The sequence below is a fragment of the Mobula birostris genome, chromosome 15 (assembly GCF_030028105.1).
Source record: "Mobula birostris isolate sMobBir1 chromosome 15, sMobBir1.hap1, whole genome shotgun sequence".
Lineage (NCBI taxonomy): Eukaryota > Metazoa > Chordata > Chondrichthyes > Myliobatiformes > Myliobatidae > Mobula > Mobula birostris.
In genome coordinates this window covers 24,425,158-24,452,964 of record NC_092384.1, presented here as the reverse complement: position 1 = coordinate 24,452,964, position 27,807 = coordinate 24,425,158, and the positions used below count along the sequence as shown (strand labels likewise).

At 48.6% G+C, this 27,807-nt stretch overlaps 1 protein-coding gene across 4 annotated transcripts in view; it reads left to right on the top strand.

Annotated features, from left to right (window-relative positions):
* The window catches only part of cpne2 (copine II), a 275,831-nt gene that overhangs the window by 44,965 nt on the left and 203,059 nt on the right, over positions 1 to 27,807 (top strand). For 3 of the 4 annotated variants that reach the window (XM_072279464.1, XM_072279461.1, XM_072279462.1), the window contains exon 7: positions 2,119 to 2,202. The exons of the other annotated variant lie outside the window; for it this stretch is intronic. In XM_072279464.1, the coding sequence (XP_072135565.1) occupies positions 2,119 to 2,202 (84 nt within the window). The remainder of the gene's footprint in view (positions 1 to 2,118; positions 2,203 to 27,807) is intronic. 4 annotated transcript variants of the gene reach the window in all.

Below are 27,807 nucleotides of genomic sequence, written 5' to 3'. Positions count from 1 at the left end.
AAAAAAAAAGCCTAGTGAGAAGTGGCAGTGCCCAAGTCCCTCCTCTGAAGTGCTCAGTCAAGGGCTTCAAGAGCAACTCTGCCCTTTTAGATTTGGCTGGGAACACTGGTGATTTATTTTTTAAGTATTCAATCTCTGGAGCAAATAAATATCCTCTTAATTATCTTGCTGTAATGCTGTGAAAATCGCTTGTGAGTGATACTGATGGAGGGACATATCCACCCTAAGCCTGGAAGTTGTGTAGTAACAGAAGAAAGATCTCTAATGCACCCTGCATAGACTTTGCATGTAAATTATAATCAGTGACTTCAACTGTATCCCTGTACCATTTTGTGCTTTGGCTGCATTGGAGGTAAAGTTAGAGGTTAGTGTGCACACTCTGAACTGCAGGGAATATGCTGTTTGCTAGCTATGGATGGGTGATTTATGCAAAATCTAACGTCCCTAAGAAGAATATCACACTTGTAAAATAATTGTCATTAGCATGCAGAACCATCGCTGTATCCCCCAATAGCCTGGATCAGTATAAACTCCTTTTTACTGTTCAATATATTTACAATTGATACTTAAAATAGTTACACCATGGTAATTTTGTACATTTGTGCTGAGGTGAAATAAAGTAACTGGAAACATTTTTCACATTCGTTCTAACTTCTATTCTTGCTTCACTTGTGCTTCTGAGGATGTTTGTTAGTCTGAACAGTTTGAACTGTATAATTATGGGCTTTAAGATTACTGTAATCAGTGCAGTTCACCAACTGGTGAGAGCACCAAGGTACCATCCTTGAAGAAACTTTAAAGGCAACTGGAGATTGTGGTAGTTGTATTCATGAATAAAATAAACCTTCTTTGTGGACAATTTAAGCAGGAACTTGTTCTCAAAATAGCTGGAATTGGCCAAGTGACCCTTTGAGATGTTGGCCAGTTCTTGACAATATTGCTTGCCCATAGGATTCTTTTCCTACTTGTACCTTCTTTTCAAACTTGTGAATTTCCCAGTGTTGTTGGATGCGCAGAGTGATAACATTTCCATTAATCGATTAGCATATTAACTTCTCTGTTCACAGACTTTCCTCTATTGTTGAAAATTACTATTATCTTCACTCCATTGTAAACTGTGCCTATGGACTTCATGTGACTGTGCTCATGGAAGTCTCTTCATAGTCAGCCGTGTCCATCGTTAGATGTGCACAATGACCTTTGTTACTAGTAGTGTCTGTTCCTGTTCATTCAGCCGTGATGGAATGGCAGAGCAGACTCGAGAGGCTGTATGACCTAATTGTACTCTTATCTTATTGTCTTATCATTAGAAGTGCCCTTTCATGTCTCTCCATTGCTGAATGGACCCATTGACTCCTCTCCATGGACAGCTGTCTCCGTTGACTTCCTTCCCTGTATGCACTGTCTTAACTACATGGATGGGGTGTCTACAGGGCACGTTAGAAAATGCTACCATCCCTTCACTTCAATAGACAAAACTTTTTCTTGGGGACTTTTCCCTTTTCACTGCTCTGTAAACCAGTGTGGTAGCAGTGAAGATGATAGTGAAAGTAATGTTGATCCAAGGAAGGTAACTCGTTGCTGCTAGTGGACTTTGCACTCAGTAGGTTGCAACACCCTGTTAGGTATCTTCAGTGAGATGTTCTTATTTCCTGTGAGCTTCCATAACAGACTGTTAAGTTGTAATGTCAGCTATCATGCTGCTGAACTCTACAGATTTGTTTCAAGGGTTCCTCTTGCGGGGCTTCCCATGCAGGAATGAGGCCTTGCTAGTTTGTTCCCCACTCACCGGCAGCTTGAATGTTGCTGCAGTCTGCAGGTTACATTGGCAGCCATATCAATTAATTTTCTGCCATATCAGGAGCTCAAATTCCCACATACGTAATACTGGCTAGCCAGCTCTGTCAATAGTGGTGGATGCCAATAATCTGAGTCATTTGCTGTTGCTCTATAAGGCCATGTACATCCTCCTATCCGATGCAATGTAACAATATTTTTCTAACCCCATTGCTGACTTTTGTTTCTGTTCACAAGAATAATGAACCAATATATTTTTTATCATAAAAAGCTGGCATTTGACCAGGGCTTGTTTTTAAATTAAATAATTGATATTTCTAGGATCTCTTTGGGAAATCTGACCCTTATTTAGAATTCTACAAACAAGAAGAAGATGGGAAATGGATGCTAGTACATAGAACAGAGGTAATTCTCTTTTTGATGTCTTGCTGGATGGAATTCTCTCTTTTGTAATGTTGCATGAAACATAAGTGTGATTTCAAATTCCTCTTGATGTGGTCATTCCTATATGTCCCGGGTCCTATGAAAGCCCATGGCCCTTGTGACAGGACAAATTGTTACTTTGTGGTTTGGTCTGAGTGTAACTCAATCTCCAGGTAGTATATAGTGACATACACGTACTTTGATAATAAATTTACTTTGACTTTGAACTCTCCCTCTCTGCATCTATGCAAACAATGCTTCTAGTTTATGTCAAATAAATCTGGCTCATGAAATTATATAAATGGGGTGGGCATGTGTGGGGGGATAGGGCAAGGGCTAAATACTGAGGGAGATGAGGGAGGGGGAGAATGGACACTAAAGCATTTTGGTGGAAGCTGAGTCCTCCCATTGATTTATTTATCTGTCCAACTATCCATCCCCTTCGTGTGACCCCCGATTTAACCCTTGCCTAATCACTGGACAGTTAACAATGACTAATTCACCATGCGTATAATTGCATCTGTTACTTGTTGACCGATGTTGTTAATGGGTTCAAAGTAAATTTGTTATCAAAGTACATATGTCACTTTTTACAACCCTGAGATTCATTTTCTTGTGGACATTCACAGGAAATACAAGAAACACAATCGGGTCAATGAAAGACCTCCCCCAACAGGACAAACAATCAGTGTGTAAAAGACTACAAACTATGCAAGTACAAAAATAAATAAAATAAATAATAATTAAAATAAATAAGCAATAAATATCGAGAGCATGAGATACGGAGTCCATAGGTTATGGGAACAGTTCAGTGATGGGGCGAGTGATGTCATCCCTTTTGGTTCAAGAGCCTGATGGTTCTTGAACCTGCTGGTGTGGATCCTGAGGCTTCTGTCCCTTCTTCCTGTAGGCAGCAGCAAGAAGAGAGCGTGGTCTGGATGCTGGGAGTCCTTGTTGATGGATGCTGCTTTCCTGAGACAGCATTCCGTGTAGATGTACTCAGTGTTGGGGAGGGCTTTAACCATGATGGACTGGGCTGTGTCTGTTACTTTCTAATACAAGTTTTTGGAAATCTAGAGATTAAAAGTCACACAGAAAATGGGTAAGCCGATGATCTCGAGATCTCAATTTATTATCAGATGCACGTCGAAACACGATCAGTGCATTCTGCTCAAGTCTGATTCCGCCTGTAGTCCTGTGCTGAAATTTGAGTCAAATCCATTACGCCTGTGATCACGGAGTTATCCTAATACGCTTCCTCATGAATATAATTATTCATTCGTACACTTAGTGAATGGACCTACTCTTCACGCTGCCTGAGTTTTAAAATTACAAGTTGTCGATTGATGGGCGATCAATTGACAAGATGTATACAGAGACACTACAACATGAATTACCAGCAACACTTTACTGGTTACTTTTCTACAGGCTGTCAGCATCACTGAGTTCTGTCTGGATCTATCTCAAGGCTTTATTGCAGAAAATCTTTGTAAAGATTTGCATTTTTTGTGTTAAAATACATCACAGTATTTTAATGCTTTTAAAGACAAACCTGTAGTACCAAGGCTTCTGATTCCAAGGTAAGCTTCAAAATGTAGTGGATTATGGATTTTAATTTTGATTAATGAGAAATGGACAGTATCAGACCAGACACCATTACATATGACCCTTGGTTTCTATTTTAATTTGCTACTCTGGAATTGTTGATATATATTCTCCTCTTTCAATTGTTCTTAATGAAATGGGAAGGGGATTTATCCCATTTCCATTCCCAGGGGTGACTTATTCTGCATTGCCATTTACATTATTGCCCAAGATCATAATTACCCCAACTCGATAAAAATGGATTCATGGGTCATTCATCTCCCGGATCGTGTGAGGGGTCTTGTGTGCAACATGACTGCTGCATTCAGTTAATATTTTAACGGCAAACAAACTTAAATTATTTAATTGTCTGCCGTACAATAGGGAGTGTTCCGAGATTGTGATAGGTACTGTATAGGTCCAGAGACCCGGATGGTAGTTTGCCTCCCTGGTGCCAAGGTCTGGGATATTTCTGATCGTGTCCAAGATATCCTGAAGTGGGAGGGTGAGGAGCCAGAGGTCGTGGTACATATAGGTACCAATGACATAGGTAGGAAAAGGGATGAGGTCCTGAAAGGAGAATATAGGGAGCTAGGAAGGGAGTTGAGAAAAAGGACCACAAAGGTAGTAATCTCGGGATTACTGCCTGTGCCACGCGACAGTGAGAGTAGGAATGCGATGAGGTGGAGGATAAATGCGTGGCTGAGGGATTGGAGCAGGGGGCAGGGATTCAAGTTTTTGGATCATTGGGACCTCTTTTGGCGCAGGCGTGACCTGTACAAAAAGGACGGGTTGCACTTGAATCCTAGGGGGACCAATATCCTGGCAGGGAGATTAGCGGGGGCTACTGAGGTGACTTTAAACTAGAATGGTTGGGGGGTGGGAATCAAATTAAAGAGGCTAGACGTGAGGAGGTTAGTTCACTACAGGGGGATGGGAACCAGTGCAGAGAGGCAGAGGGGTGTAAAGTGAGGGTAGAAACAAAAAGTACTATGGAGAAAAGTAAAAGTGGCAGGCCGACAAATCCAGGGTAAGCATTAAAAAGGGCCACTTTTCAGCATAATTGTATAAGGGCTAAGAGAGTTGTAAAAGAGCGCCTGAAGGCTTTGTGTGTCAATGCAAGGAGCATTCGTAATAAGGTGGATGAATTGAAAGTGCAGATTGTTATTAATGATTATGATATAGTTGGGATCACAGAGACATGGCTCCAGGGTGACCAGGGATGGGAGCTCAACGTTCAGGGATATTCAATATTTAGGAGGGATAGACATGAAGGAAGGGGAGGTGGGGTGGCGTTGCTGGTTAAAGAAGAGATTAACGCAATAGAAAGGAAGGACATAAGCCGGGAAGATGTGGAATCGATATGGGTAGAGCTGCGTAACACTAAGGGGCAGAAGACGCTGGTGGGAGTTGTGTACAGGCCACCTAACAGTAGTAGTGAGGTCGGAGATGGTATTAAACAGGAAATTAGAAATGTGTGCAATAAAGGAACAGCAGTTATAATGGGTGACTTCAATCTACATGTAGATTGGGTGAACCAAATTGGTAAAGGTGCTGAGGAAGAGGATTTCTTGGAATGTATGCGGGATGGTTTTTTGAACTAACATGTCAAGGAACCGACTAGAGAGCAGGCTATTCTGGACTGGGTTTTGAGCAATGAGGAAGGGTTAATTAGCGATCTTGTCGTGAGAGGCCCCTTAGGTGTGAGTGACCATAATATGGTGGAATTCTTCATTAAGATGGAGAGTGACATAGTTAATTCAGAAACAAAGGTTCTGAACTTAAAGAGGGGTAACTTTGAAGGTATGAGACGTGAATTAGCTAAGATAGACTGGCAAATGACACTTAAAGGATTGACGGTGGATATGCAATGGCAAGCATTTAAAGGTTGCATGGATGAACTGCAACAAATGTTCATCCCAGTTTGGCAAAAGAATAAATCAAGGAAGGTAGTGCACCCGTGGCTGACAAGAGAAATTAGGGATAGTATCAATTCCAAAGAAGCAGTATACAAATTAGCCAGAGAAAGTGGCTCACCTGAGGACTGGGAGAAATTCAGAGTTCAGCAGAGGAGGACAAAGGGCTTAATTAGGAAGGGGAAAAAAGATTATGAGAGAAAACTGGCAGGCAACATAAAAACGGACTGTAAAAGCTTTTATAGGTATGTAAAAAGGAAAAGACTGGTAAAGACAAATGTAGGTCCCCTGCAGACAGAAACAGGTGAGTTGATTATGGGGAGCAAGGACATGGCAGACCAATTGAATAATTACTTTGGTTCTGTCTTCACTAAGGAGGACATAAATAATCTTCCAGAAATAGTAGGGGACAGAGGGTCCGGTGAGATGGAGGAACTGAGCGAAATACATGTTAGTAGGGAAGTGGTGTTAGGTAAATTGAAGGGATTGAAGGCAGATAAATCCCCAGGGCCAGATGGTCTGCATCCCAGGGTGCTTAAGGAAGTAGCCCAAGAAATAGTGGATGCATTAGTGATAATTTTTCAAAACTCGTTAGATTCTGGACTAGTTCCTGAGGATTGGAGGGTGGCTAATGTAACTCCCCTTTTTAAAAAAAGAGGGAGAGAGAAACCGGGGAATTATAGACCGGTTAGCCTAACGTCAGTGGTGGGGAAACTGCTGGAGTCAGTTATCAAGGATGTGATAACAGCACATTTGGGAAGTGGTGAAATGATCGGACAAAGTCAGCATGGATTTGTGAAAGGAAAATCATGTCTGACGAATCTCATAGAATTTTTTGAGGATGTAACTAGTAGAGTGGATAGGGGAGAACCAGTGGATGTGGTATATTTAGATTTTCAGAAGGCTTTTGACAAGGTCCCACACAGGAGATTAGTGTGCAAACTTAAAGCACACGGTATTGGGGGTAAGGTATTGGTGTGGGTGGAGAGTTGGTTAGCAGACAGGAAGCAAAGAGTGGGAATAAACGGGACCTTTTCAGAATGGCAGGCGGTGACTAGTGGGGTACCGCAAGGCTCAGTGCTGGGACCCCAGTTGTTTACAATATATATTAATGACTTGGATGAGGGAATTAAATGCAGCATCTCCAAGTTTGCGGAAGACACGAAGCTGGGTGGCAGTGTTAGCTGTGAGGAGGATGCTAAGAGGATGCAGGGTGACTTGGATAGGTTGGGTGAGTGGGCAAATTCATGGCAGATGCAATTTAATGTGGATAAATGTGAAGTTATCCACTTTGGTGGCAAAAATAGGAAAACAGATTATTATCTGAATGGTGGCCGATTAGGAAAAGGGGAGGTGCAACGTGACCTGGGAGTCATTATACACCAGTCATTGAAAGTGGGCATGCAGGTACAGCAAGCGGTGAAAAAGGCGTATGGTATGCTGGCATTTATAGCGAGAGGATTTGAGTACAGGAGCAGGGAGGTACTACTGCAGTTGTACAAGGCCTTGGCGAGACCGCACCTGGAGTATTGTGTGCAGTTTTGGTCCCCTAATCTGAGAAAAGACATCTTTGCCATAGAGGGAGTACAGAGAAGGTTCACCAGATTGATTCCTGGGATGGCAGGACTTTCATATGAAGAAAGAATGGATGAACTGGGCTTGTACTCGTTGGAATTTAGAAGATTGAGGGGGGATCTGATTGAAACGTATAAGATCCTTAAGGGATTGGACAGGCTGGATGTAGGAAGATTGTTCCCGATGTTGGGGAAGTCCAGAACGAGGGGTCACAGTTTGAGGATAGAGGGGAAGCCTTTTAGGACCGAGATTAGGAAAAACTTCTTCATACAGAGAGTGGTGAATCTGTGGAATTCTCTGCCACAGGAAACAGTTGAGGCCAGTTCATTGGCTATATTTAAGAGGGAGTTAGATATGGCCCTTGTGGCTACGGGGGTCAGGGGGTATGGAGGGAAGGCTGGGGCGGTGTTCTGAGTTGGATGATCAGCCATGATCATAATAAATGGCGGTGCAGGCTCGAAGGGCCGAATGGCCTACTCCTGCACCTATTTTCTATGTTTCTATGTATCAATGCAAGATCTTGAATTTCTTTTTCATGTGTTTGTATCTTATGCAAACCTGCAAATTGCTAAGCTTCCCATCTCCTCTATTCTGTCCATTATGACATCTTGGTTCTTTGGAGTCCCATACTTCTATAAACAAATGTTTTCTAGCCTCTTCCTATTCCCAGGCTGTTGCCTACATCTCGGCATCCAGTCCTTTTGGTGCTTTTTTTGCTTACTTTTGTGTGTTTATAAAATTAGGATTTCCTTAATGATGTTACCAGTATTCCTTGCCATCTTGTATTTCTCATGAAACAGGAGGTCATTCAGCATACTGAATCTGTGTTACCTCTTGTGGCAATCCCATTCATTGCATTCCCCATTTACTTGTCTCTTTATATTTTACTGAAATACACTTGTACATTTTCATTCATCCATTGGCCTTTGTATTCTCTGATGCTGTGTGGAGGGGCATACCACATTATTGAAGGTACCTTCATTCAGCAGAGACATACCAAGGTCCTATTTGGTTTAGTAACATGGAAAAGATAAACAGTTGATATTTCAGGCTGAGACCCTTCATCGGGACTGGAAAGGAAGGGGAGAAATCAGTAAGAACTTGGGGGAAGGGGAGGAAGAAGTACAAGGTAGTAGGTGATAGGTGAAACCAGGAGAAGGGGAGGGGGTGAAGTAAGGGGCTGGGAGGTTGATTGGTGGATTGGAGAGATAAAGGGCTGGAGAAGGGAGAATCTGATAGGAGAGGATCATGGAAGAAAAGGAATGGGGAGGAGCAGCAGAGGGAGATGATGGGCAGATAAGGTGAGAGATAGAAACCCGAATGGGGAATGGTGAAGGGAGGTGAGGTGGGGGGCGCAATTACTGTAAGTTCGAGAAATCAATGTTCATGCCATCAGGCTGGAGCCTACGCAGACGAAATATAAGGTGTTGTTCCTCCAACCTGAATGTGGCCTCGTTGTGGCAGTAGAGAAGGCCATGGACTGGCATGTCGGAATGGGAAGTAGAATTGAAATGAATGGCCACCGGGAGATCCTGCTTTCTGTAGCGGACAGGGCGAAGGTGATCTTCCAGTCTTCATCAGGTCTCACCAACATACAGGAGGCCATACTGGGAGCGCCGCATACAGTAGATGACCATAGCATACGGCAAGTGAAGCATGGCAGATGGAGCAAAAGTGCTTAGCGAAGCAGTCACCCTATTTGACTTGACACGTGAAATCCCGCTGGTTTCCTTGGCTGCGTAAGTATAGGGGAGACACACTCTGGTCCCGCCAAATCCGTGAGATTGAGACGGCTCTCCCACCTCAAACCCCGGTTTGTGTGGATGCTGTGTAATTTGCTACCGTCTTACAACTCAGTGCCAAGAAATAACAGACAGCACGCTGCAGACGATTAAAGGAATTATATTTATGAATCTTAACTTAAAGGTTAGTAAAGAAAAGAAGGGAAAAAAACAAAGGGCCCGTTATAATTGAACAGTCAAATGTGCACAAGTTGGAGATCAACTCTTCCAGAAGTCATATTCTCTGTTCCTCAGTAGATCTCGGGACCTTGCTCCATCGAATCACGGTCCCCCACTGGGTCGAATCCTAGACCGGTTCTCTCCAGCATCTCCTCTCCATCACCCACTGAATAAAGAACCTCAGCTCACAACGGTGTCAGGCACACAACACAAAAACTGCTCCCCTGATTGGATGACTCACATTCCTAAGCACCCGTTATCTCAAACCATAACCCAAACGCTGCTTCTACAAAACGACCATTACATTAGCAGTGAAACCTTTCCCAGGGTGTTGCACATTTTTAGTGTTTATTTTTAAATTCCATGGATCTATTTTATGTCCTGGGCATTATACCTTGAAGAACAGCAATATCTGACCATTATCAAATCCTGTCTGTCGTTGCACAATGTGATTTGACCTTGTTACATTAGAGTAGATACGAGACTCCCTTGGACAGGGGTTTGATGAATTTTCCAACCCACTGCTTGGTCTTCGGGATCCTTTGTTTACACCCTTGTAAGGACACTCAGCACAGCAGTTTGTACCCAGACAGGACATGGAATGAAAGTGGTCATCTAACCTCGACCAAACTTTGAACCCTTCCTGCTTAGAAATGAAAGGAATAATGATGCTATGGTTGTCCAAGACACAATGAGCGGATCGGGAGTTGTGCAGAATTTGACTGTGGCAACCTTTTGGTCCAGCTGCTGATCACTTGACAAAACTTTGGCCACTCTCCAGGCTCTGAGGTCATCTTCATGGGTTTATGGACCATTCAGAAATCTGACGGAAGACAGGTAGAAGCTGTTACTCGAAAGTTGAGTGTGCATCTTCGGGCTCCAGTACCTCCTCCCTAATGAGAAGGGGACAGGTCCGCTGTAGAGTGATTGTCACAATAGACAAATTGCAAAGAGCAACATTTGACATTATAATGATAAACCCATTACAGAGATACACTCCCTCCCTTCCAGAAGATGTGGCTCATTAGCTTGTCTTAAACTAATTTGCTCAAATTAGCCATGAAATGGGCTGTGAGGTACTTTATATCTAGCACATGTATACAAATTAAACTTATCTTATTATGCCAAGTATATCCACTGTCCACCTAAACTAGCATTCAATGGGGATTTTGTGAATCTAATAGTCCAGTATAATTGGTGGGCCTCATGCCACTGGTTCGCACTTGCCCCTCAGCACATAACTGGTGGTTTGGGCAAGGCCAGGAATTTTCATCGACACCAAAGACCCCAGAAGTAAATCAAAAAGAAACATTGCTGACAGAGAGGTGGCCCACAATGGCATTAAGATCATTCAGTGGGTTCCGCATCAATCTTAAGGATTTATATTGTCTACATTGCATTTTAATGAGAACTATGGACAGAAGGGAAAAGCCTTGGGTATTTTTGGAGAAGCTTTACAATCTGTGTGATTAAACATATTCATCATTTCAGTGAGGCTACAACATAATCACCATCTTTCAAATAATGCTATTCCATCCAAATAGTTTAAAAGTAAAATTAATTAGATATATTGGCCTCTGCAGTTTGCCTGCCAGCTCAACAGGTCTACAGTGGACCTGCCCTCTTCACATTGCTACCATCAGGGAAGAGGTACAGGAGCCCGAAGACCCACACTCAAAGTTTTAGGAACAGCTTCTTTCCCTCAGCCATCAGATTTCTTGATAGGGAATTGATGCCTATTGGCAACTTCACAGAAAAGGAGTTGAGGCTTGAGGAAGATCCCCCATGATTGCATTCAATGGTGGGGACAAGCTTGAGAAAATGGCCTACTCTTGCACCAATTTTCTTGTGACATAATCTTCAGACTTTATCAAGTGGAGTGTTCCAGTCTGCTTCCATGCCGAGTATTTTCTGTGGATGGGTTGTTGACAGGCTTTCTGCAAGTTGACGCTGAGCTGCGGTCGCTGATGAAGTCATGGGTCCAGTTTAGCTACAAGTTCACTAGGGATGCTTTTGGGGACAGAGGAGGAAGTTAAAGGTCATGTTAGGGTTTAGAGATGACGATGTGGGGGTATTAGAGCTCAAGCCACAGTCTTAGCTTCTGCTCCCTGCTTCTTGGTCAGATGAGGACTGGTCCCTCCACCCCCACCCTGGGTCAGCAAGATGTGGGCAGGTTTCAAAGTTGGAGTTCTGTCTGAGTGGGAGGAATGAGGTCTGTGACCCCTTGGGTATGCAAATCTGTTGGTCTACAGTTCGAGGTCTAGTTTTAGGGCCCCGTTATCACTGAGACCAGAGGCCGAGGCTTAGTATTTGGTGATCAACGGGTTCTGGAGTTGACGCTGAGGATCGAGGCCCAAGGGTCTATCAAAGACAATTAGTTGAGGCTAGTTGGTTGGAGCCCCGAGATGACAAATGTCGGGTGGAGAGGTTGATAGCACAATATCTGCAAATCTGGGTCCGCTGTAGGCCGAAGATGGCCTGTTCCGGGTTGGAGGACAGTGTATGTGAATGGGTGAGTGTGAGGAAAGGGGTTTGTTTTACTGTTGTTCTGTGGTTGTTCCACAGAGCATTGTGTGCATGCTGGAACCTGTGATGACCCTTGTGGGCTGCTCCCAGCACACCCTGGGTGTGCTGGTTATTAACACAAAAGGCGTTTTGTATTGAATGAGATTCTGGAACTGTTGGAGCCTGTGATTTGCAGTTTGGAGGTTGTTTGGGCGTTTCAGCACTCTGCAGTCCCTGAGAGGATGCCAGGAGACAGAAGCGGAGTGTGTGAACCTTGTCAGAAGGCTGAGGGCACAAACCAATGTTTGATTACATTTTGCTAATTAAAACTTCCATTGTTCACCGATTAAAGCAACAAGGGAGATTGCAACACTGAGGCAAATGCAGAAGATGAGCGCCAGCTGCCTGCCTTCTGATCTCCGGTGGGATCGCTCTGCTGCAGAGAGGGGAGACGATCTCTGATCTCCGGTGGGATCGCTCTGCTGCGGAGAGGGGAGTCTGCCTTCTGATCCCCAGTGGGATCGCTCTGCTGCGGAGAGGGGAGACTGTCTCTGATCTCCGGTGGGTTCGCTCTGCTGCGGAGAGAGGAGACTGTCTCTGATCTCCGGTGGGATCGCTCTGCTGCGGAGAGGGGAGTCTGCCTTCTGATCTCCGGTGGGATCGCTCTGCTGCGGAGAGGGGAGACTGTCTCTGATCTCCAGTGGGATCGCTCTGCTGCGGAGAGGGGAGACTGCCTTCTGATCTCCGGTGGGATCGCTCTGCTGTGGAGAGGGGAGACTGCCTTCTGATCTCCAGTGGGATAGATCTGCTGTGGAGAGGGGAGACTGTCTCTGATCTCCGGTGAGATCGCCCTGCTGCGGAGAGGGGAGACTGTCTCTGATCTCCGGTGGGATCGCTCTGCTGCGGAGAGGCGAGACTGTCTCTGATCTCCAGTGGGTTCGCTCTGCTGCGGAGAGGGGATTCTGCCTTCTGATCTCCGGTGGGATCGCTCTGCTGCGGAGAGGGGAGACTGTCTCTGATCTCCGGTGGGATCGCTCTGCTGCGGAGAGGGGAGTCTGCCTTCTGATCTCCGGTGGGATCACTCTGCTGCGGAGAGGGGAGACTGTCTCTGATCACCGGTGGGATCGCTCTGCTGCGGAGAGGGGAGACTGCCTTCTGATCTCCGGTGGGATCGCTCTGCTGCGGAGAGGGGAGACTGCCTTCTGATCTCCAGTGGGATAGCTCTGCTGCGGAGAGGGGAGACTGTCTCTGATCTCCGGTGGGATCGCTTGCTGCTGGAGAGGGGAGACTGCCTTTGGATCTCAGGTGGGATCGCTCTGCTGCAGAGAGGGGAGACTGTCTCTGATCTCTGGTGGGATCACTCTGCTGCGGAGAGGGGAGACTGTCTCTGATCTCCGGTGGGATCGCTTGCTGCCGGAGAGGGGAGACTGCCTTTTGATCTCCGGTGGGATCGCTCTGCTGCAGAGATGGGAGACAGTCTCTAATCTCAGGTGGGATCACTCTGCTGCCGGAGAGGAGTGACTGCCTTTTGATCACCGGTGGGATCGCTCTGCTACAGAGAGGGGAGACTGTCTCTGATCTCCGGTGGGATCGCTCTGCTGCCGGAGAGGGGAGACTGCCTTTTGATCTCTGGTGGGATCGCTCTGCTGCGGAGAGGGGAGACTGCCTTTTGATCACCGGTGGGATCGCTCTGCTGCGGATAGGGGAGACTGCCTTTTGATCTCTGGTGGGATCGCTCTGCTACAGAGAGGGGAGACAGTCTCTAATCTCAGGTGGGATCGCTCTGCTGCGGAGAGGGGAGACTGTCTCTGATCTCTGGTGGGATTGCTCTGCTGCCGGAGAGGGGAGCCTGTCTCTGATCTCCAGTGGGATCACTCTGCTGCCGGAGAGGGGAGACTGCCTTTTGATCACTGGTGGGATCGCTCTGCTACAGAGAGGGGAGACTGCCTTTTGATCTCCGGTGGGATCACTCTGCTGCGGAGAAGGGAGACTGCCTTCTGATCACCGGTGGGATCGCTCTGCTGCCGGAGAGGGGAGACTGCCTTTTGATCTCCAGTGGGATCGCTCTGCTGCTGAGAGGGGAGACTGTCTCTGATCTCCGGTGGGATCGCTCTGCTGCGGAGAGGCGAGACTGTCTCTGATCTCCAGTGGGATCGCTCTGCTGCGGAGAGGGGAGACTGCCGTTTGATCTCCGGTGGGATCGCTCTGCTGCGGAGAGGGGAGACTGCCTTTTGATCTCCGGTGGGATCGCTCTGCTGCGGAGAGGGGAGACTGCCTTTTTATCTCTGGTGGGATCGCTCTGCTGCAGAGAGGGGAGACTGTCTCTGATCTCCGGTAGGATCGCTCTGCTGCGGAGAGGAGAGACTGCCTTTTGATAGAGGGGAGACTGTCTCTGATCTCCGGTGGGATCACTCTGCTGCCGGAGAGGGGAGACTGCCTTCTGATCTCCGCTGGGATCGCTCTGCTGCGGAGAGGGGAGACTGCCTTCTGATCTCCGGTGGGATCGCTCTGCTGCAGAGAGGGGAGACTGTCTCTGATCTCCGGTGGGATCGCTCTGCTGCCGGAGAGGGGAGACTGTCTTTTGATCCCCAGTGGGATCGCTCTGCTGCCGGTGAGGGGAGACTGTCTCTGATCTCCGGTGGGAGCGTTCTGCTGCGGAGAGGGGAGACTGTCTCTGATCTCCGGTGGGATCGCTTGCTGCCGGAGAGGGGAGACTTCCTTTTGATCTCCGGTGGGATCGCTCTGCTGCGGAGAGGGGAGACTGTCTCTGATCTCCGTTGGCATCGCTCTGCTGCGGAGAGTGGAGACCGTCTCTGATCTCCGGTGGGATTGCTCTGCTGCCGGAGAGGGGAGATTGCCTTTTGATCACCGGTGGGATCGCTCAGCTACAGAGAGGGGAGACTGTCTCTGATCTCCGGTTGGATCTCTCTGCTGCCGGAGTGGGGAGACTGCCTTTTGATCTCTGGTGGAATCGCTCTGCTGCCGGAGAGGGAAGACTGTCTTTTAATTGCTGGTGGAATCGCTCTGCTGCCGGAGAGGGGAGACTGCCTTTTGATCACCGGTGGGATCGCTCTGCTACAGAGAGGGGAGACTGCCTTTTGATCTCCGGTGGGATCGCTCTGCTGCCGGAGAGGGGAGACAGCCTTCTGATCACAGGTGGGATCGCTCTGCTGCCGGAGAGGGGAGACTGCCTTTTGATCTCTGGTGGGATCGCTCTGCTGCAGAGAGTGGAGACTGTCTCTGATCTCCGGTGGGATCGCTCTGCTGCAGAGAGTGGAGACTGTCTCTGATCTCCGGTGGGATCGCTCTGCTGCCGGAGAGGGGAGACTGTCTCTGATCTCCAGTGGGATCGCTCTGCTGCGGAGAGGGGAGACTGTTCTGATCTCCGGTGGGATCGCTCTGCTGCCGGAGAAGGGAGACTGTCTCTGATCTCTAGTGGGATCGCTCTGCTGCGGAGAGGGGTGACTGTTCTGATCTCCGGTGGGATCGCTCTGCTGCGGAGAGGGGAGACTGTCTCTGATCTCCGGTGGGATCGCTCTGCTGCGGAGAGGGGAGACTGCCTTCTGATCTCCGGTGGGATCGCTCTGCTGCAGAGAGGGGAGACTGTCTCTGATCTCCGGTGGGATCGCTGTGCTGCGGAGAGGGGAGACCGTCTCTGATCTCTGGTGGGATCGCTCTGCTGCGGAGAGGGGAGACTGCCTTTTGATCTCCAGTGGGATCGCTCTGCTGCGGAGAGGGGAGACTGTCTCTGATCTCCGGTGGGATCGCTCTGCTGCGGAGAGGGGAGTCTGCCTTCTGATCTCCGGTGGGATCGCTCTGCTGCAGAGAGGGGAGACTGTCTCTGATCTCCGGTGGGATCACTCTGCTGCGGAGAAGGGAGACAGTCTCTGAGCTCCGGTGGGATCGCTCTGCTGCCGGAGAGGGGAGACCGTCTCTGATCTCCGGTGGGATCGCTCTGCTGCCGGAGAGGGGAGACTGCCTTTTGATCTCCGGTGGGATCACTCTTCTGCTGGAGAGGGGAGACTGCCTTTTGATCTCCGGTGGGATCGCTCTGCTGCGGAGAGGGGAGACTGTCTCTGATCTCCGGTGGAATCGCTCTGCTACCGGAGAGGGGAGACTTCCTTTTGATCTCCGGTGGGATCGCTCTGCTGCTGGAGAGGGTAGACTGCATTTTGATCTCCGGTGGGATCGCTCTGCTGCTGGAGAGGGTAGACTGCATTTTGATCTCCAGTGGGATCGTTCTGCTGCTGGAGAGGGGAGACTGCCTTTTGATCTCCGGTGGGATCGCTCTGTTGCGGAGAGGGGAGACTGTCTCTGATCTCCGGTGGGATTGCTCTGCTGCCGGTGACGGGAGACTGCCTTTTGATCTCCGGTGGGATCGCTCTGCTGCAGAGAGGGGAGACTGTCTCTGATCTCCGGTGGGATCGCTTTGCCGCGGAGAGGTGAGACTGTCTCTGATCTCCAGTGGGATCGCTCTGCTGCGGAGAGGGGAGTCTGCCTTCTGATCTCCGGTGGGATCGCTCTGCTGCAGAGAGGGGAGACTCTCTCTGATCACCAGTGGGATCGCTCTGCTGCGGAGAGGGGAGTCTGCCTTCTGATCTCCGGTGGGATCACTCTGCTACAGAGATGGGAGACTGTCTCTGATCACCGGTGGGATCGCTCTGCTGCAGAGAGGGGAGACTGTCTCTGATCTCCAGTGGGATCGCTCTGCTGCCAGAGAGGGGAGACTGCCTTCTGATCTCCGGTGGGATCACTCTGCTACGGAGATGGGAGACTGTCTCTGATCACCGGTGGGATCGCTCTGCTGCAGAGAGGGGAGACTGTCTCTGATCTCCGGTGGGATCGGTCTACTGCGGAGAGGGGAGACTGTCTCTGATCTCCGGTGGGATCACTCTGCTGCGGAGAGGGTAGACTGCCTTTTGATCTCCGGTGGGATCGCTCTGCTGCAGAGAGGGGAGACTGTCTCTGATCTCCGGTGGGATCGCTCCTCTGCGGAGAGGGGAGACTGCCTTTTGATCACAGGTGGGATCGCTCTGCTTCGGAGAGGGGAGACTGTCTCTGATCTCTGGTGGGATCGCTCTGCTGCGGAGAGGGGAGACTGTCTCTGATCTCCGGTGGGATCGCTCTGCTGCGGAGAGGGGAGACTGTCTCTGATCTCCGGTGGGATCGCTCTGCTGCGGAGAGGGGAGACTGCCTTTTGATCACAGGTGGGATCGCTCTGCTTCGGAGAGGGGAGACTGACTTTTGATCTCCGGTGGGATCGCTCTGCTGCGGAGAGGGGAGACTGTTCTGATCTCCGGTGGGATCGCTCTGCTGCGGAGAGGGGAGACCGTCTCTGATCTCCGGCGGGATCGCTCTGCTGCCGGAGAGGGGAGACTGCCTTTTGATCTCCGGTGGGATCACTCTTCTGCTGGAGAGGGGAGACTGCCTTTTGATCTCCGGTGGGATCGCTCTGCTGCGGAGAGGGGAGACTGTCTCTGATCTCCGGTGGAATCGCTCTGCTACCGGAGAGGGGAGACTGCCTTTTGATCTCCGGTGGGATCGCTCTGCTGCTGGAGAGGGTAGACTGCATTTTGATCTCCAGTGGGATCGCTCTGCTGCTGGAGAGGGTAGACTGCATTTTGATCTCCGGTGGGATCGTTCTGCTGCTGGAGAGGGGAGACTGCCTTTTGATCTCCGGTGGGATCGCTCTGTTGCGGAGAGGGGAGACTGTCTCTGATCTCCGGTGGGATTGCTCTGCTGCCGGTGACGGGAGACTGCCTTTTGATCTCCGGTGGGATCGCTCTGCTGCAGAGAGGGGAGACTGTCTCTGATCTCCGGTGGGATCGCTTTGCCGCGGAGAGGTGAGACTGTCTCTGATCTCCAGTGGGATCGCTCTGCTGCGGAGAGGGGAGTCTGCCTTCTGATTTCCGGTGGGATCGCTCTGCTGCAGAGAGGGGAGACTCTCTCTGATCACCAGTGGGATCGCTCTGCTGCGGAGAGGGGAGTCTGCCTTCTGATCTCCGGTGGGATCACTCTGCTACAGAGATGGGAGACTGTCTCTGATCACCGGTGGGATCGCTCTGCTGCAGAGAGGGGAGACTGTCTCTGATCTCCAGTGGGATCGCTCTGCTGCCAGAGAGGGGAGACTGCCTTCTGATCTCCGGTGGGATCACTCTGCTGCGGAGAGGGTAGACTGCCTTCTGATCTCCGGTGGGATCGCTCTGCTGCAGAGAGGGGAGACTGTCTCTGATCTCCGGTGGGATCGGTCTACTGCGGAGAGGGGAGACTGTCTCTGATCTCCGGTGGGATCACTCTGCTGCGGAGAGGGTAGACTGCCTTTTGATCTCCGGTGGGATCGCTCTGCTGCAGAGAGGGGAGACTGTCTCTGATCTCCGGTGGGATCGCTCTGCTGCCGGAGAGGGGAGACTGTCTCTGATCTCCAGTGGGATCGCTCTGCTGCGGAGAGGGGAGACTGTTCTGATCTCCGGTGGGATCGCTCTGCTGCCGGAGAAGGGAGACTGTCTCTGATCTCTAGTGGGATCGCTCTGCTGCGGAGAGGGGTGACTGTTCTGATCTCCGGTGGGATCGCTCTGCTGCGGAGAGGGGAGACTGTCTCTGATCTCCGGTGGGATCGCTCTGCTGCGGAGAGGGGAGACTGCCTTCTGATCTCCGGTGGGATCGCTCTGCTGCAGAGAGGGGAGACTGTCTCTGATCTCCGGTGGGATCGCTGTGCTGCGGAGAGGGGAGACCGTCTCTGATCTCTGGTGGGATCGCTCTGCTGCGGAGAGGGGAGACTGCCTTTTGATCTCCGGTGGGATCGCTCTGCTGCGGAGAGGGGAGACTGTCTCTGATCTCCGGTGGGATCGCTCTGCTGCGGAGAGGGGAGTCTGCCTTCTGATCTCCGGTGGGATCGCTCTGCTGCAGAGAGGGGAGACTGTCTCTGATCTCCGGTGGGATCACTCTGCTGCGGAGAAGGGAGACAGTCTCTGAGCTCCGGTGGGATCGCTCTGCTGCCGGAGAGGGGAGACCGTCTCTGATCTCCGGTGGGATCGCTACGCTGCCGGAGAGGGGAGACTGCCTTTTGATCTCCGGTGGGATCACTCTTCTGCTGGAGAGGGGAGACTGCCTTTTGATCTCCGGTGGGATCGCTCTGCTGCGGAGAGGGGAGACTGTCTCTGATCTCCGGTGGAATCGCTCTGCTACCGGAGAGGGGAGACTGCCTTTTGATCTCCGGTGGGATCGCTCTGCTGCTGGAGAGGGTAGACTGCATTTTGATCTCCGGTGGGATCGCTCTGCTGCTGGAGAGGGTAGACTGCATTTTGATCTCCGGTGGGATCGTTCTGCTGCTGGAGAGGGGAGACTGCCTTTTGATCTCCGGTGGGATCGCTCTGTTGCGGAGAGGGGAGACTGTCTCTGATCTCCGGTGGGATTGCTCTGCTGCAGAGAGGGGAGACTGTCTCTGATCTCCGGTGGGATCGCTTTGCCGCGGAGAGGTGAGACTGTCTCTGATCTCCAGTGGGATCGCTCTGCTGCGGAGAGGGGAGTCTGCCTTCTGATCTCCGGTGGGATCGCTCTGCTGCAGAGAGGGGAGACTCTCTCTGATCACCAGTGGGATCGCTCTGCTGCGGAGAGGGGAGTCTGCCTTCTGATCTCCGGTGGGATCACTCTGCTACAGAGATGGGAGACTGTCTCTGATCACCGGTGGGATCGCTCTGCTGCAGAGAGGGGAGACTGTCTCTGATCTCCAGTGGGATCGCTCTGCTGCCAGAGAGGGGAGACTGCCTTCTGATCTCCGGTGGGATCACTCTGCTGCGGAGAGGGTAGACTGCCTTCTGATCTCCGGTGGGATCGCTCTGCTGCAGAGAGGGGAGACTGTCTCTGATCTCCGGTGGGATCGGTCTACTGCGGAGAGGGGAGACTGTCTCTGATCTCCGGTGGGATCACTCTGCTGCGGAGAGGGTAGACTGCCTTTTGATCTCCGGTGGGATCGCTCTGCTGCAGAGAGGGGAGACTGTCTCTGATCTCCGGTGGGATCGCTCCTCTGCGGAGAGGGGAGACTGCCTTTTGATCACAGGTGGGATCGCTCTGCTTCGGAGAGGGGAGACTGTCTCTGATCTCTGGTGGGATCGCTCTGCTGCGGAGAGGGGAGACTGTCTCTGATCTCCGGTGGGATCGCTCTGCTGCGGAGAGGGGAGACTGTCTCTGATCTCCGGTGGGATCGCTCTGCTGCGGAGAGGGGAGACTGCCTTTTGATCACAGGTGGGATCGCTCTGCTTCGGAGAGGGGAGACTGACTTTTGATCTCCGGTGGGATCGCTCTGCTGCGGAGAGGGGAGACTGTTCTGATCTCCGGTGGGATCGCTCTGCTGCGGAGAGGGGAGACCGTCTCTGATCTCCGGTGGGATCGCTCTGCTGCCGGAGAGGGGAGACTGCCTTTTGATCTCCGGTGGGATCACTCTTCTGCTGGAGAGGGGAGACTGCCTTTTGATCTCCGGTGGGATCGCTCTGCTGCGGAGAGGGGAGACTGTCTCTGATCTCCGGTGGAATCGCTCTGCTACCGGAGAGGGGAGACTGCCTTTTGATCTCCGGTGGGATCGCTCTGCTGCTGGAGAGGGTAGACTGCATTTTGATCTCCGGTGGGATCGCTCTGCTGCTGGAGAGGGTAGACTGCATTTTGATCTCCGGTGGGATCGTTCTGCTGCTGGAGAGGGGAGACTGCCTTTTGATCTCCGGTGGGATCGCTCTGTTGCGGAGAGGGGAGACTGTCTCTGATCTCCGGTGGGATTGCTCTGCTGCCGGTGACGGGAGACTGCCTTTTGATCTCCGGTGGGATCGCTCTGCTGCAGAGAGGGGAGACTGTCTCTGATCTCCGGTGGGATCGCTCTGCTGCAGAGAGGGGAGACTGTCTCTGATCTCCAGTGGGATTGCTCTGCTGCAGAGAGGGGAGTCTTCCTTCTGATCTCCGGTGGGATCACTCTGCTACAGAGAGGGGAGACTCTCTCTGATCACCGGTGAGATCGCTCTGCTACGGAGAGGTGAGACTGTCTCTGATCTCCGGTGGGATCGCTCTGCTGCAGAGAGGTGAGACTGTCTCTGATCTCCGGTGGGATCGCTCTGCTGCAGAGAGGGGAGTCTTCCTTCTGATCTCTGGTGGGATCACTCTGCTCCAGAGAGGGGAGACTGCCTTTTGATCTCCGGTGGGATCGCTCTGCTGCCGGAGAGGGGAGACAGCCTTCTGATCACAGGTGGGATCGCTCTGCTGCCGGAGAGGGGAGACTGCCTTCTGATCACCGGTGGGATCGGTCTGCTGCAGAGATGGGAGACTCTCTCTGATCTCCGGTGGAATCACTCTGCTACAGAGAGGGGAGACTGCCTTTTGATCTCCAGTGGGATCACTCTGCTGCAGAGAGGGTAGTCTGCCTTTTGATCTCCTGTGGGATTACTCTGCTACAGAGAAGGGAGACTGTCTCTGATCTCCGGTGGGATCGCTCTGCTGCCAGAGAGGGGAGTCTGCCTTTTGATCTCCGGTGGGATTGCTCTGCTGCGGAGAAGGGAGACTGTCTCTGATCACCAGTGGGATCACTCTGCTGCCGGAGAGGGGAGACTGACCAAATCAGCAGAGCGACCCCACCGGTGATCAAAAGGCAGAGTGACGTACTGAGTTGTCAAACCAAAGATCTGGTGGGTGGAACTGACTATTCTCAACGAAGAACATGGAAGCCCTCCCCTGCTACTATTTCTCCCTTATTCAGTGATGCTGACAAAGACTAACAGGCCATGATCACTTGGGAGCATTGTAGAAATAGTATTCAACACTTCAAATTCAAATCAGAAATCACAGTTTAATATTTAATTTTGCTGAAACTTTCTTTGAGACAAATCAGGGTTGTGGGAGGCAAGCTCCAGTCTTTGACAATCCTATTGTTTTGATTCCCTTCCACTTGATCTTCTGGTTTGTGACTTACCTGTTTTTTTTATTCCTCTTATCTTTCCTTATCCCTTTGGCCCCTCTAGAGGCACTCCATTTTGAAACTAAAATGGCCTGACATTGCTACATGAAAGAGAGCAACATTTTTTTTGTATAACATCAGCATTTCTCCATGTTCATCCTGGAAGTAAAAGGAGTTCAGCCGCGGGTTTGTGTTAGGCATAGTCATTTCCTCCAGCGCGCTGGGGTTGAAAATGTGAAAATCATGCGGTAAATTCACTTTACATGATCAAGTTATTATTTATTTAGGAGCATCCTTTTAACCAAGTGAACACCAAGTAAAGGCTGCTCATTGAAAGAGGCTCATTAAAGAAAATAACATGCATCTGCAGAATTGGCTGTAAATCTGATAAATTGCAGAGCAAACTTTGAAACTTTGAGACATTGGCTTATTTCAAAAGAATAAGTTTCTGAAGGGTATTGCGGAATATTAGTGTGCCTCACTGGAAAGTGACATCTATCCTTCCTTTTGTCATTTCCTTTTAATCGTAGTTGAACGATTCATGAAGTGTTGCAAACTGCAGTTGGATTCCCAAGCCATCATGAAATGGCTTGCAAACTGTTCCTAGTACAGGACCAGATGGCACAGCCACAGAATGGAAGGTTGTCCCTTTAGAACAGAGATGAGCAGGATTTTCTTTAGCCAGAGATAGTTAGATCTTTTATTGATCCCAAAGGAAATTACAGTGTCACTGTAGCTTTACAGGTGCATCGATATGCATATATTAGAAGAGAAGTAAGAAAAAATAAAAAATAAGTTACCTCAAACAGTCTAATGGCGGTGGTGGGGGGGGGGGAGGCGGGGTGGTCATCACTTCCCTGGCTATAGGTTGACTCGTTATAGAGCCTAATGGCTGAGGGTAAGAATAATCTCATATAGCGCCCTTTGGAGTAGAGCAGTTGTCTTAGTCTATTACTGAAAGTGCTCCTCTGTTCAGCCAAGGTGGCCTGCAGAGGGTGAGAAACGTTGTTCAGAATTGTCAGGATTTTCCGTAGGGCCCTTTGATCTACCACAGCCTCCAGTGTGTCCAGTTTGACTCCTACAACAGATTCAACCTTTCTAATCAGTTTATTGAGCCTGTTGGCATCACCTAGAAGCTGGTAAATCTGTGGAATTCACTGCCACAGATCACTATGGAGGGCAAGTCATTTGGTATATTTAAAGCAGATGTTGATAGGTTCTTGATTAGTAAGGGTGTCAAAGTTTACAGGAAGAATGGAATTGAGAAGGGTAATAACTCTGCCATGATGGAGTGGTGGGATAGACTCACAAGCCGAATGGCCTAATTCTGTTCTTGCATCTTATGGAATTGTGCATAGTTCACAGAAGTTGTACCTCAGGGTTTATACTGTAAAATGTTAAGGTAGATGTGCATATGGTAATGGGTTCATTCCTACCAAAGTATTGAGGACAAGTAGTTGATTTACTGATGGAATCAATTTGCTAACCTGCAAAAAATTCAAGGAGTAATTGAGGACCAAGACAACTATTGAGGCACTGGGAATGATCAGTGACTCTAAGATTCCACTTGCCAGGCAGAATAAAGTTTGAGCTGCCAAACACGTTGTGAGAACTGAGCTAGTGGAATGGAGGAACGGTTTATCATGTGTTCGGAAATAACGCAACAATAGAATTGGTTCAGGTGGTGGGTGGAAACTTTGAGTGAGAGGTGTCTATCGATCTTCAAACGGATATAGACAAAACAAACCAAATTCCACATTAATAGTGTAGAGTGTGTTCACAAAATATATAAGAAGGTTTTACATGTAATGTGCTGAAAAACCAACAAGGAAACAATTTTAGATTTACAGTGGCATGCAAAAGTTTGGGCACCCCGAGTCAAAATTTCTGTTACTGTGAATAGCTAAGCGAGTAAAAAACGACTTGATTTCCAAAAGGCATAAGGTTAAAGATGACACATTTCTTCAATATTTTAAGCAAGATTACTTTTTTATTTCCATCTTTTACAGTTTCAAAATAACAAAATAGGAAAAGAGCCCAAAGCAAAAGTTTGGGCACCCTGCATGGTCAGTACTTAGTAACACTCCCTTTGGCAAGTATCACAGCTTGTAAACGCTTTCTGTAGCCAGCTATGAGTCTTTCAATTCTTGTTTAAGAGATTTTCACACGTTCTTCCTTGCAAAAGGCTTCTAGTTCAGTGAGATTCTTGGGCCGTCTTGCGTGCACTGCTCTTTTGAGATCTAGTCACAGATTTTCGATGATGTTTAAGTCAGGGGACTGTGAGGGCCATGGCAAAACTTTCAGCTTGCACCTCTTGAGGTAGTCCATTGTGGATTTTGAGGTGTGCTTAGGATCATTATCCTGTTGTAGAAGCTATTCTCTTTTCATCTTCAGCTTTTTCACAGACAGTGTGATGTTTGCTTCCAAAATTTGCTGGTATTTAATTGAATTCATTCTTCCCTCTACCAGTGAAATGTTCCATGTGCCACTGGCTGCAACACAAGCCCAAAGCATGATCGATCCAACCCTGTGCTTAACAGTTGAAGAGGTATTTTTTTCACGAAATTCTGCACCCTTTTTTCTCCAAACATACCTTTGCTCATTGCGGTCAAAAAGTTCTATTTTAACTTCATCTGTCCACAGGACTTGTTTCCAAAATGCATCAGGCTTGTTTAGATCTTCCTTTGCAAACTTTTCTGGTGAGGACACAGGAAGGATTTTCTTCTGATGACTCTTCCATGAAGGTCATATTTGTGCAGGTATCGCTGCACAGTTGAACAGTGCACCACCACTCCAGAGTCTGCTAAATCTTCCTGAAGGTCTTTTGCAGTCAAACAGGGGTTTTGATTTGCCTTTCTAGCAATCCTATGAGCAGTTCTCTTGGAAAGTTTTCTCGGTCTTCCAGACCTCAACTTGACCTCCACTGTTCCTGTTAACTGCCATTTCTTAATTACATTACGAACTGAGGAAACGGCTACCTGAAAACGCTTTGCTATCTTCTTATAGCCTTCTCCTGCTTTGTGGGCATCATTTATTTTAATGTTCAGAGTGCTAGGCAGCTGCTTGGAGGAGCCCATGGCTGCTGATTGTTGGGACAAGGTTTGAGGAGTCAGGGTATTTATAAAGCTTTGAAATTTGCATCACCTGGCCTTTCCTAATGATGACTGTAAACAAACCATAGCCCTAACAAGCTAATTAAGGCCTGAGGCCTTGGTAAAAGTTATCTGAGAGCTCAAATCTCTTGGGGCGCTCAAACTTTTGCATGGTGCTCCTTTCCTTTTTTTCCACTCTAAAATTGTACAAAACAAAAATAATACACCAACCTTGCTTAAAATGTTGAAGAGAATGTTTCATCTTTAACTTTATGACTTTTGGAGATCAGTTCATGTTTTACTCACTTAACTATACACAGTAACAGAAATTTTCACCAGGGTGCCCAAACTTTTGCATGCCACTGTATATTGTCCAGTACGATATTGTTAGCGCAATGCTTTACAGTACTAGCAAACCAGAGAAAGAGAAAAAACAGAGGAATTAAAGACTACTAACTTAACCTCAGTAGCAGGGAAAATGCTAGAATCTGTTAAAAACCAAGTTGTACTGGGCACTTAGAAAATCAAAATAGGATTGGATAAACGAGAGAGCCCACAGGGGTCAAAGTGTTTGGATAAGGGGACCAAATTTAAGTACAATACAAAAGTGGAGGGAAAATTGAGTTGTAAGGAGAATGTAGAGAGACCAGGGAGTTGTAGGAGGCTATGGGAAAGTAGCAAAGGGTAAAAATAAGGTTGACTGAATATAGTGAGGATTTTCTTTGATAAATGGTGAGAGATTGAAATTTAATGACTAGGTACCCTTGTATGCAAATCATTGAAACTTGGTGATTAGCTATAGCAATGAATCAGGATGGCAAACAATGTACTTTAATGTAAAACAATTTGAGTTCAAATGTAGGGGTGTTTTGCTCCACTTGCGTCAACCAATTTCATTTCATTGTTTCTGGTCTCCCTGTACAAGGAGGAATAATCTTCCTGTGGAGGACGCTCAGCAAAGATTCATCAGATTGATTCCTACTGAGCAAGAAAACTGCTCCACCATGGTCAAATGGATGAGCAGTATCCGATTGGTCTGGCTCACAGTATTGGGGAGGTTGGGCATGAGGAGAACACAGGAAGAGGGGCAAAAATTGGTGGGATGTGGGTGTGCAGACGAATCGGGGGTCCAGGTGTCAGGAAGGGAATCAGGCAGCAAGCTAGGAGATGGTTTATAAGGAGTTCAGTGGGGAATGATGTGGGGAGAAGAAGCTGATAGGCCGGATGAGGATTGTCAGGTTGGGGTGCGAAGCCAGCCAGTACTGAGGAACAGCCAAGTATGTTAGGTGGCGTGCAATACCTGGGTGGGAAGTAGTTGAGGACCAGTTGAAAGTCTGACAAAAAGGGACCTCCTCCCTGATGGGTGGGCTTTCAACACTGACAATAGACAAATAGGCAATAGACAATAGGTGCAGGAATAGGCCATTCGGCCCATCGAGCCAACACCGCCATTCACTGTGATCATGGCTGATCATCCGCTATCAGTATCCAGTTCCTGCCTTATCCCCATAACCTTTGATTCCACTATCTTTAAGAGCTCTATCCATCTCTTTTTTGAAAGCATCCAGAGACTTGACCTCCACTACCTTCTGGGGCACAGCATTCCATATATCCACCACTCTCTGGGTGAAAAAGTTTTTCCTCAAATCCGTTCGAAATGGCCTACCCCTAATTCTTAAACTGTGGCCTCTGGTTCTGGACTCACCCATCAGCGGAAACATGCTTCCTGCCTCCAGCATGTCCAATCCCTTAATAATCTTATATGTTTCAATAAGATCCGCTCTCAGCCTTCCAAATTCCAGAGTATACAAGCCCAGTCACTCCAATCTTTCGACATATGACAGTCCCGTCATCCCGGGAATTAACCTTGTGAACCTACGCTGCACTCCCTCAATAGCAAGAATATCCTTCCTCAAATTTGGAGACCAAAACTGCACACAGTACTCCAGGTGTTGTCTCACCAGGGCCCTGTACAGCTGCAGAAGGACCTCTTTGCTCTTATACTCAATTCCCCTTGTTATGAAGGCCAGCGTGCCATTAGCTTTTTTCACTGTCTGCTGTACTTGCATGCTCGCTTTCAGTGACTGATGGGCAAGAACACCTAGATCTCGTTGTGCTTCCCCTTTTCCTAACTTGACTCCATTTAGATAATAATCTGCCTTCCCGTTCTTACCACCAAAATGGATAACCTCACAATTATCCACATTAAACTGCATCTGCCCACTCACCCAGCCTGTCCAAGTCACCCTGCATTCTCATAACATCCTCCTCACATTTCACACTGCCTCCCAGCTTTGTCTCATCGGCAAATTTGCTAATGTTACTTTTAATTTCCTCATCTAAATCACTAATATATATTGTAAACAGCTGCGGTACCCCACTGGTCACCGCCTGCCATTCCGAAAGGGACCCGTTAATCGCTACTCTTTGTTTTCTGTCAGCCACCCAACTTTCAATCCATGTCAGTACTCTGGCCCCAATACCATGAGCCCTAATTTTGCCCACTAATCTCCTATGTGGGACTTTATCAAATGCTTTCTGAGAGTCCAGGTACACTATATCCACTGGCTCTCCTTTGTCCATTTTCATAGTTACATCCTCAAAAAATTCCAGAAGATTAGTCGAGCACAATTTCCCCTTCATAAATCCATGCTGACTCAGACCAATCCTGTTACTACTATCCAGATGTGTTGTAATTTCATCTTTTATAATTGACTCCAGCATCTTTCCCACCACCGACATCAGGCTGACCGGTCTATAATTCCCTGTTTTCTCTCTTCCTCCCTTCTTGAAGAGAGGGACAACATTAGTCACCCTCCAATCCACAGGAACTGATCCCAAATCTATAGAACATTGGAAAATGATTACCAATGCGTCCACGATTTCTAAAACCACCTCCTTAAGTACCCTGGGATGCAGACCATCAGGTCCCGGGGACTTATCAGCCTTCAGACCCAACAGCCTATCCAACACCATTTCCTGCCTAATATAAATTTCCTTCAATTCATCCATTACCCTAGGAC